Below are 11,021 nucleotides of genomic sequence, written 5' to 3'. Positions count from 1 at the left end.
TATTCACATACCTGAGCAACACAAATTCTGTCTGCATTACAACCTAAGTCTCCCCTGCTCCACACCTGCTCCTCTTCTCTTCTCCTACCTGCCCTGTCTCCCTCACCCCCTTCCCTTGTCTTTCCATTTAACCAACCCTCCTTCCCCCCGCCCCCGCAAGAAATTTAGAAGAACATGCTGATTGCTGCTGAGATGCTCTGGGGTTCACCCAGGCCAGCAAGGGGCTCAGTCAACATCTGCCTTGTAATGCTGGGTGTCTTGTGGCTGTTCAGTTTTGGGTCAGCAGCACCCTGACCCCAACACCCTGCCAGCACCCCCTGCCACAGCGTTGGTTTTTGCAGTGTAGATGTAGCCTTTGGCTAGGAGTGCTTTAGCGGTGTAGATATACTGGCACTGCACTCCTGATGGGGAGACAACTTCTATTGGCAACACTGTGATTTTACCTGTACAGCTTATTCCCAATCCCACCCCCGGAAAACAAGCTGTACTGGCAAATGCTGTTCTGCCTCTATAACTGCATCTGTACTGGGGGCTTTGCTGGTCAGAGATCACACCACACCCTGACCGACATAGCTAGACCGGCAAGAATCTCTCAGCTAGACCTGGCTCTAGCGTTTGCCACGCTGACCTGGGGCAGAGACACACACAATAAGAGAGGGGTTATAACATGACATAGCTGTGTCTTCACCGGGGGAAAACAGGTATGTTTTTACATGGAGAGAATTATCTGGATTTAAAATCCCAATGTAGCCATGGCACAGGTAGTTTTTACCTCTATGTGACCCCTCCAGGGTCAACACTATGTGCCCACTATACCCTGGGTTTACCTTAAGTGTCTCTCTCCGTATAACAATAAACAATATAACCCTAAAGACCAGCCTACTAGGAAAGTCCCCGCCTGCTTGCATCTTTCACTTTCACTTTTTCGAGCTGGTGTAGGTTCTGAGCTGTCTCTTGGCTGCTGCTGCGGGGCCGTCGGGCCTGGATTAGAGCCTGAGCCGGAGCAGGACTTTGGGCTTGTGTCCTGCTAGCGGGCCGGGAGCTCCCGGAGAAGGGCGCGGGGGATCCATGGGGCGGACACCCCAGGACAGGGCGGTGGCACCAGGCTCGCTAAGGCCCGCAGCTTGTCACTGATCGGGACCTGGAGGCCGCGCTGAGCTGTAGAGGTCAGAGACTCAATGCCCAGCGGGGGGCAGAAGCAGACACACTGCGGTCTGTTCTCAGGACCATGCTCCGGGTAAGTGGATCCCGAAAGTTCATGAAATAAAATGGAGCCAACAGATCGGCCCTGCCCAGCAAACCCGGCAGAGACACTGGGGGAGGTTTGGGGGTGCATGGGTGGGGGTAGGGGAGGGATTGTGGGAATCTTCTGTGACTAATAAGAAGATCCCAGGAAGCCGAATATTTTACATTTATCCGTTTTACTAACGCAAACTACACGGTGCGGAGTTTGAGGTGGTTTATTCCTTGTTCGAGAAAATCTCTCTGCATTTTAGAAGCTGTTGGGCTCCATCTGGTGGAAACAGCAAAGAACAACAAAAATGAATATTGAAAATATAACTTTTCCTCCTTCATTTAGTAGGAAAAAAATTCCGCTGGGAAATTTTTGGTTTGTTCTCATCAGCTGATACTCAGCCTGGAGCCTGGTGGGTCTAAGTGGATTGACTTTTTATTAACGGACACTGATTTTAAAAAAACAAACAAACTTACCCCCAAAGTTGCCCTTTGAATGGGGAAATGTTTGAGGATTCTAAATGGACAGTAGCTCGTTGTGGTGCGTTGTATTGAATCCGCTGCTGCTCTACCCCCATAGTTTGTTGTTTTGTATCTGCCGTTTCCTCCCAGGGTGTCCACTGTTGTATGGACCAGAGGGACAGGCCAGCACAGGGAATAACGCTTGGCCCACTCGGAAGTTTTGCTGCTGGGTCTCAGTTTGGGGCTTTCCATGGCCAATCATATTTCAGTCCTTCCATTTTGGGTGTCATAGTGTAAACTGGAACTGGTGCTAAGTTCAATTGAATTCCAAGTAGCGAGCGAAACACACCATGGGTAAAAGGGAAAGAGAATATACTGGGAAAAAAAAGAAAATGATTTCCAAGTGGCTAACAGGGTATCCCCCATGCTTCTGGATTTAGAAAAATCATAACAGAAAGCGGCTTTAGCTGAAATGTCAAAGGCCACAGTCTATTAATCCAACCCCATCACTGTGATACACGTGATTAGACCCAAACTGAGCTGAGCACTCCCATGAGTCAGGGATGGAGGATCATGTCCCAGGGCTGTAAAGGCTGGATTCTAGCGAGACTAATGTCAGTAGAACTATTCCAGGTTTAAATGAGAGCAGAGTTTGACCCAGAATGTGGAGAGTGGTAGTGAGGAAATGGCGATGTAGGGGGCTGATAGGCTAACAGCAGACACCACCAATTTGGTCATCTTAATGCAGTCTCTCTATACAAATACACTTCATACATCATGTGAAAGCTTTGTATGTCTACTTTAAGATGAGGTATGATGTGGAGCTGTCAAGTGGTGCTGTTACCACAGATATGGGGATAAGCAGTGACACCATCAACACGTTAAAATGACCACTTTGAAATTTGCATTTGTTTCTGCTACTTGAATGACTCTGTGTATTATTTCAAGAGATAAAATTGGATTTCTTTGTGACCTCAAAGCATCACAGCAATATCCTAAAGGGTAAAACAAAATATGATAATAAACTTGTATAAGTATCATGGAAAAGTAATAGTGCTGGTAACATTTCTAGTCAACATCATTATCATCTTGTTCATCATTATGATCTCCATTGAATGTGCTTGCACTACCAAAGTCTTCCTTGCCTTGGCTTGTACACAATTCTGTCCAGGGAAGATTGTTCTGACTACAGACACAGTTAACTGTTCAACAACCCCTACTGGTACTGGTACAGGCACAGATAAAGTCATGTCGAAGATCAGATGCCATTTGGCCCTTGAAGAATACAGCAAGTAGTTCATCATCCACATTTTTTCATCCACATTGCAATGGTGAGCTGATATCTGGTTGGGAGAAGACATCCAAATCTTTGTTTGTCAAGATGCTCTTTTGACACACTCTTCAAAACTCTCTTCTTATGGTGGGAGTTTGGCCAGTGACTTGTCCTTTTTGATGGGTAGATTGAGATACAAGCAATTCAGTTCTTCGTGGGTCTCCTTTTTCTTTCTCATGCTGGTCAAACAGCACTGCTACCAATTTCCTTGCTGCAGAATTTGCAGCTTGTCCATCACTCTCTCCCAGTTTGGCAAGACCTTTGAAGTGGTAAGCGCCCTTTGTTTTGATAACATTAAACACAGATTTCCCCCCCCTCCCCATACTAAATAGGGATGACACAGTGACACATCTTGTTACTGTGTGGACAGCAGGAGGTATATCTCAGAAGTCAGGAATATGTGTGTCACAAATCGCATGCACAGGTCTGAAGCGACTCTGGGCAGTTTTGCTGGTAATGGTGCCTGTTTCAATGCACGTGTTGTCTGTGTGTTCCATTTTTGGAAAATAGTGAGCAGCAAGGAGCAAAACCATGGGTGGTGGGTGAACCGCGGCTCGGGGAGGCTAGTCCCTGGCCCCCCTGCCCCTTCTGCCTGGGGCCCTGCCCGTCCTGCCCCCCTTCCCCGGCCGGAGCCCAGAGGCCCCCCACCAGTCCCCCAGGCCGCCGGAGCGCCCCCCCCCCATCCCCAGAGCGGTAGGCAGGCAGCGAGGTCCCCAGCCCAAGCCCCTGAGCTGTGGGCAGGCAGCAGGGTCCCCAGTCCTGGAGCGCTGGGTGGGCGGGAGATGTAAACACCGGCTCCAGCTGCCCAGAGTTCCTGGCTATGGGCCAGCCCCTAGTAGCCCCAGCCAAGGGCAAGGGCGCCGGAGCCCTCCCAAAAGTCTGGGAGGAGGCAGGGGACCTTGCCCGAGGTGGAGGTGAAAGCAGCCCCTTGCCCATGTCCTGGGCCCCTAGCCCAGGGCAGGTGGAAGGACCCAGGCTCCCCACAGCTGCCCGTGCAGCTCTCCCCAACCCAGCTCTGGGTGTGGGGAGGCCTCGGATCCACAGCCCGGCCATGATAAGAGCAGGGCGGGCAGCTGTGGGGATCCGCAGTGGACCCCTCTATCTGCCCGCGGTGCGGGGGGCCTGAGGAGCACCCGGCCTGTGTCCCCACTCCCCGGTACAGGTGGAGGGTCTGCGGCTCCTCACCGTGGCCGGGCTGCAGCTCTCGAGGCCCCAGCCTCCGGCCCCTCTGGTCGGGTCAGGGATTGCCGTGTGGGCAACTGTGGGGAACCAGCGTGGAGTCGCGGACCCTCCTGCCCCGGGCGGCCGGGGGACCTGGGTGGTGGCTGCTCTCAGCCCTCTGCACCCCAGGCTGGTGGAGGGTCCACTGCAGCTCACCACCACTTCCCAGGCTTCCCCACTTTCCAAAAGTGGGAGGACTATGGCCTCCTGGTCCCCCGGTTCTGGTACCACTGGCCCGGGGCCCCAGCCACATGGGAAGGAAGAGCCGCAGCAGAGCGCGGCGGGAAGCAGGAGGGGACCTGGGGGTGGAGTGTGGGCGGGGCCACGCAGGCAGTTTGGGTGGGCTTAGCCTTTCCCTGTCTTTGATATTCAACACCCATGAGCAAAACATCTGTATAAGGTGATCTAATTACTATGGTTCCTTGGACACCAAGAGACAGAAAAGCCATATTAGCACGTAGAGCAGGTAGATCATCCTTGTGTCTGCTTCCTCTTGAGCACTGTATGAGTCTTGGGCTCCTTCAACGCCTCCACTGGTCATGGACTTTGCTATTTCATCATTGGAAATGCCTCCAGCAAGAAGGAGTGTTTGTGTTGGGTGGGTTCCTACACTCGCAGGTGCATCTTGAGCCGTATATTCACAGAGAATTTTACAAGTCACAACTTGTTGGATGCCACGGTTAGAAACTTTTCCTGTGGAGGCCCAGGGCATCCACCAATCAGCTGGTATTTCTTGCATCCAGCCTTAGATCCTGTCCAATGTCGTCTTTCTGCAGTTTCATAGAGTTACCTGCCTCAAGTACTCAGCAGCCAATTCATTGAGTGGGCGGAGTTTGTCTCCAGCCATCATTTGCATGACAGCCATGGCATCTCTGATGTACACTGTGGTTCCTTTGTTGCATGCTCTTAGCTCATGGATTTAGTGTTGTGATAATTTGGGAACAGATGAATACTGCGCAGTCTGCAATTGAGAGGCAACTTCTTTGAATATCTTCTGAAGGATGATACTTATTGTTGGCTGAATTACATACCTCTTTATCAGTCAGCCAAAGGACAAACTCCAGCACCAAGTGGGCCCCAAAGTAGCTGACCTCTGTAAGCTACAATGACTTGGCTTAGGGTAATATTGTGCGGCTTTTATTTTGGCTGTTTCAGACCGAAGGATTGGAGCAGCATTATACAAAACCATTTGTTCATTTGAAAGCTGTTCATCAAGCTCATTTGCCAGAAGAACATCTACAAAACACTTGGATGACTTAAGTTCCTGCTTCACATGACTAGCAGCTTGGATAGCATCAGTTAATGGTATTGTGTTGCATAGAACAAGGGAAGACTTGCCTTGCCCATGCTGTGCATGGAATGAAATTGCAGAACCATAGTCGTTTTTCTAATCTTACCTGTATACTGCTAGTAGTGGTCAGCCTGTGACCAATGTGAGACTGATCTAATCAGTAAATTTCAATTCAAAATACAGACAGCTATTATAATCACTTGTGAAATACATTGACAATTAAGAATGTGCCATGTGAAAAGATTTCATGTCAGTACATTGGAAAATGGTGATATTTGCCATTTTTGCCATATGCTAAACAGCTTAATCATTTCTGGAAAAAAACAAAACTTGCCCATGCAAAGCCAATAAAAATCTTGTAATACGTTCTCCTTTGGTAGCTTTGACCAATAGCCATCAAATTAAGGAGTTGAAATTAGCTTAAATAGTAAACACGGGTCATACTGAAAGGTGAACTGTCAGGCTGGAAGGAGGTTACTAGTGAAGTTCCTCAGGGATCGGTTTTGAGACCAATCTTGTTTAATCTTTTTATTACTGACCTTGGCACAAAAAGTGGGAATGTGCTAATAAAGTTTGCGGATGACACAAATCTGGGAAGTATTGCCAATACAGAGAAGGACCGGGATATCATACAGGAAGATCTGGATGACCTTGTAAACTGGAGTAATAATAATAGAATGAAATTTAATAGTGAAAAGTGCAAGGTCATGCATTTAGGGATTAATAACAAGAATTTTGGTTATAAATTGGGGACGCATCAGTTGGAAGTAACAGAGAAGGAGAAGGACCTTGGAGTATTAGTTGATCACATGATGACTATGAGCCGCCAATGTGATATGGCCGTTAAAAAAGCTAATGCGGTCTTGGAATGCATCAGGTGAGGTATTTCCAGTAAAGATAAGGAGGTGTTAGTACCGTTATATAAGGCACTGGTGAGACCTCATCTGGAATATTGTGTGCAGTTCTGGTCTCCCATGTTTAAGAAGGATGAATTCAAACTGGAACAGGTACAGAGAAGGGCTACTAGAATGATCCGAGGAATTGAAAACCTGTCTTATGAAAGGAGACTCAAAGAGCTTGGCTTGTTTAGCCTAACCAAAAGAAGGCTGAAGATATGATTGCTCTTTATAAATATATCAGAGGGATAAATATCAGGGAGGGAGAGGAATTATTTAACCTCAGTACCAATGTGGACACAAGAACAAATGGATATAAACTGGACATTAGGAAGTTTAGACTTGAAATTAGATGAAGGTTTCTAACCATCAGAGGAGTGAAGTTCTGGAACAGCCTTCCAAGGGGAGCAGTGGGGTCAAAAGACTTGTCTGGCTTCAAGACTAAGCTTGATAAGTTTATGGAGGGGATGGTATGATGGGATAGCCTAATTTTGGCAATTAATTGATCTTTGATTATTAGCGGTAAATATGCCCAGTGGCCTGTGATGGGATGGTAGATGGGGTGGGATCTGAGTTACTACAGAGAATTCTTTCCTGGGTGTCTGGCTGGTGAGTCTTGCCCACATGCTCAGGGTTTAGCTGATCACCATATTTGAGGTCGGGAAGGAATTTTCCTCCAGGGCAGATTGGCTTTGGCTCTGGAGGTTTTTCGCCTTCCTCTGCCGCGTGGGCACGGGTCACTTGCTGGAGGATTCTCTGCACCTTGAGGCCTTTAAACCACGATTTGAGGACTTCAATAACTCAGACATAGGTTAGGGGTTTGTTACAGGAGTGTGTGGGTGAGATTCTGTGGCCTGTGTAGTGCAGGAGGTCAGACTAGATGATCATTAAGGTCAGAGGGGACCATTAAGTCTATGATTCTATGATTAAACACTGTAGTCACAGTCATGTTGCAGTGTGTCTGGAACTGTGGAAAAAGTGACACTTTCTCATTTTGGTACCATTGTTTCACCTCGTCTGCCGGCTTACAGCACCATTTACCAGCTCCACATCATACCCCAGCTAAACATACATGAAATAAACTTTCAGATGATCTCTGATATTGGTGTATGTAGCGTGGGCACAGTAAACTCCCAAAATATGGCCCTTCTTGGAGAATTGCGTCACAACTACTGGTCAGAAGCTGATCCTCTCAAGTCCTATTGAAATAAATGGCAAAACTCCTGACAACACTTAGACATCACATTTGGGTCTTGCGAGGCTGCAGAAAAGACCTTTAGGTTCCAGGCTAGCCTCCTCACAGTCTGATTTTTAATATGCTTTCTCCGCTGCACCCTTAGTTCAGTCGCTTTGTCTTGGTCTGCTACAGAGCGTGGTGAGGTTGTGCAGGGTTTCTTTAAAACTGTAGCAGGAGGAACCGGGAAGCAGATGGGGCTGGGGAAGGCTCTGACTAGCCGCAGGGAAGTTGTTGTTTTCCTTGTTCGAATAGCTCCTTGTTCAGTGTCAGGAGAGAGCAACTCAGCACATGACGCTTATACCCAGACACGACTGAGGCACATGCTTGTGGGGTCACTGAAGTTATTGCAGTAACATGCAGTATGTGAACGCTGCTTCCTACTGCAAAGGAGACATCAAAAGACACTTAAGGGGCCTGATCCTGCAGTGTGCTGAGCACTTCCTGAACAGTGCCCCCCACTCCTGTTGATTTCAGTGGTGTCTCTGTAGCGGTGTGAGAGAGGAGATGGAAGCTGCTTCTTATACACTAGCACTCACTGCATCCAGGTCAGGGTTGAGAAGAGCTTGCTAGGAGTGTTGTCGCTGTTGAATCCCCACCTTGAACCTGAGGGACTCAAAGGGTTCAGGCAAAAGCATCACAGCACTAATCAGTGCCATGGTGCTACCAGCCCCTCCCCGTCTGCTATTGAGCCTGCATGATGCGAATCAGAAACTCTTTCTTCTCTTCTTCCCTAAAGATTTTTGTCATTTTCTTGGTAACACAACTACCTCATTCGGAAGCTCTACAGTGCTACCCAGGCGAATATGAAATAAATGGCGAATGCTGTCCCATGTGCAGTGCTGGTAGGTATATATGATTGCTTCTTTAAAAATCAAGACCCTTCCCTAGAGAGTCCAATAGTCCGGTCTCCTCCGGAGAGCTTGCTCGCTTCTGTTACTGTGAATCTGACTGGTGGTGAGGACACAGATCTGTCCATGTAAACATCTCATTGCTTGTTACTCACCTGTCAGTGGAGGACATAGAGAGGATGGTTCTTGTGGCCTGGGACACAGGAGATCCAGAAGGAGACGTACTGTGATACTTTGAGCAAGTCACTTTCTCCATAACAGCTCTCTTCCTCAGAGACCAGGTCAGGTAGGACGCGCTGTTGGCCTGCTCCCTTGACTAACTTGGCTGCTGGGGAACCAGGAAGCCGAGTTGCATCGCTTTGGGGTAGCCACAGCTCTGGAGTGGCTGCTGGATCAGCAGTTCTGACTCCTGCTTAGCAGCCTGGCACCCACAGCAGAACAGCGGCTGCTCGATGCGCACCCTGCCTGCAGCTGGGCTTGCCCTGCTCCGTGTCTAGTCCTTGCTCCTGCTCCGTCCTAGCCCTGCTCCAGCCGGCGTCCAGTCCTTACCCCAGCCCTGTCCTGGCTTTGGACCCCCACCACCGACCCTTGGCTGCGCCTCCTGACTGTGACTCTGGTTAACCCTTTGGCTTCTGACCCTTGGCTGGGCCTTCTGACTACAACCCCACTTTACCCTCCGGCTCTTGCACTCGGCTTCTGTCACTCCAGTACTGACCGTTGGCTTGTTCCTGGACTCTGCCCCGCTGGACCCAGCTCTAACCGGTCGGCTGAACTCTCGTTTCAATCTCTAGGCCTGACTGCCCAGGACCCAGATCTCTGCCCGGATTGACTGTAACAGTCAATACACTGTCCCCATTAGGACTCACTGTATTCACCCTTTGCCCTGCATCCGGGATCCCCCAGCCCTTCCTGGCCCTTCCCCAGCCCCTCACAGTCCCCTTGTATCGGGATCCTACTGATCTTTCCTCTGCACAGGGACCTCTGCCCGTCCCACCCCAGCCACTGCCCTGCCCCAGACAGCTGTCCAGACGGCTGCTGTGGACACCAGCACTGCCCCAGCCCCTCACCTCTCAATCTACCTCTTATAGTCCTATAGGACTGGCCACAGGCAGTCACCTGACTTCCTTAGTCCCCTGGCGCTTTCTGGTCATATGATCCCTCCAGTCACTTGCTTCACTGGGGATTCTCCATCCCCCTAGGAGGAACTACAGTACTCAGACCTGCATCTTTTAAAGGGCCACGATCCTGACTAGGCACAGTAGGGACACACACATCTGTCAAAGGTCCCATGTCCGTTACACAGAGTCTAAGCACGACTGTATTAGGGATACTACAGATAAGAGAGGGGTGTGAGTTATGATATTGTTTCTGTCTGTGCTGTACCTGTGTTGTGCAGAAATAGAGGATTTCAGGTCTGGCAATCTAGTTCTGAGACGTTTACCTTTTATTTCTAGCGGTGGTGTGTGCAACCTGTAAAATCCACACACATAGTGTGTGCATTTGTCATGCACACTTACCTGCTTTTACAATCTCTGTATTAATGCATTAAATATATTAGCCTGGTTTACACAGGCGCTAATTGTTTTGTTTGCTTTAGGGAGCAGGGTGGTCAAACATTGTAAACCAAGTAGCAGCACAACATGCATGCCCTGTGTGGACGACACATATACAGAGCATCCCAATGGCCTAACAGAGTGCATGAGATGTAAAGTCTGCGATGCAGGTAAGGAAGCTGGTCTGTGTGTGGTGGGGGATGGATTTTAATTATTTTTTTCTGAGTTGTCTCCCCCAGCCCACATATACAAAAGCAGCCTAGTTGTTTGGACCCAGGACTGGAAATCAAGAGACCTGGTTTTGCTCACAGTTCTCTTACTGAGTTCCTTGCAATCTTGGGCAAATCACTGAAGTGGAGATTTCTGGCACAGTGCATGGGCTTCAGTCGCACATCTTCCACTGATTAAGGGCTCTGGAATCATCCCGGGAGATTCTTCTCAGGGGGAAAGTGGATCTCTAGATTTTGCAGAAGTAGAACAAACACAATAAACAATAATTATAATCAAACATTTCAGATGGTGTCCTTTGTCCTAGAGCAGCAGCTCTGCACCTTCACAATCTGCATTGTACACGGGGAAGGTTATAACCTTCCCTTTCAGATCCCAGATCCTGAGCAGTGGCTGAGGAACACGCACGTACCTCAGGAGGCGGGAGTGACATGAGTGACAGTAAGAAACCATTGTGCTCCTCTGCTCCTGGGGCCATCAGGGCCTGGTCACCAGCATGAATTAGAACAGCCTGCAGGCTGCTCTAGTTTACATCAGCTGCCTATGGCCCCAAAGGCTGTCCCAGCACATGGGGATCCGTTGGGCAGCCAGGAGGACGGGTTGTGTAGCAGGTGTTATGACCACTCCAAAATCCCACTACAGTGGACTGCCCCTCCAGTGACCAGCTGGATTGGAGGTTGTGGTCCTTTATATGTGGCTACTGGGAGCCTGATTCTCCA

General features: G+C 49.1%; 1 protein-coding gene across 1 annotated transcript in view; it reads left to right on the top strand.

Annotated features, from left to right (window-relative positions):
• The first annotated feature begins 945 nt into the window (after window positions 1–945).
• The window catches only part of TNFRSF14 (TNF receptor superfamily member 14), a 16,802-nt gene continuing 6,726 nt past the window's right edge, over window positions 946–11,021 (top strand). The window contains exons 1-3 of the mRNA XM_026660104.2: window positions 946–1,237; window positions 8,410–8,515; window positions 10,119–10,267. Of these exons, the coding sequence (XP_026515889.1) occupies window positions 1,229–1,237; window positions 8,410–8,515; window positions 10,119–10,267 (264 nt within the window). The 5' untranslated portion in view covers window positions 946–1,228. The remainder of the gene's footprint in view (window positions 1,238–8,409; window positions 8,516–10,118; window positions 10,268–11,021) is intronic.

Source organism: Terrapene carolina, unplaced genomic scaffold (assembly GCF_002925995.2).
Source record: "Terrapene carolina triunguis isolate 2854851 unplaced genomic scaffold, T_m_triunguis-2.0 Scaffold714, whole genome shotgun sequence".
NCBI lineage: Eukaryota > Metazoa > Chordata > Testudines > Emydidae > Terrapene > Terrapene triunguis.
The sequence above is the reverse complement of the archived record's forward strand: the minus strand, read 5'-3'. Positions and strand labels throughout refer to the sequence as shown.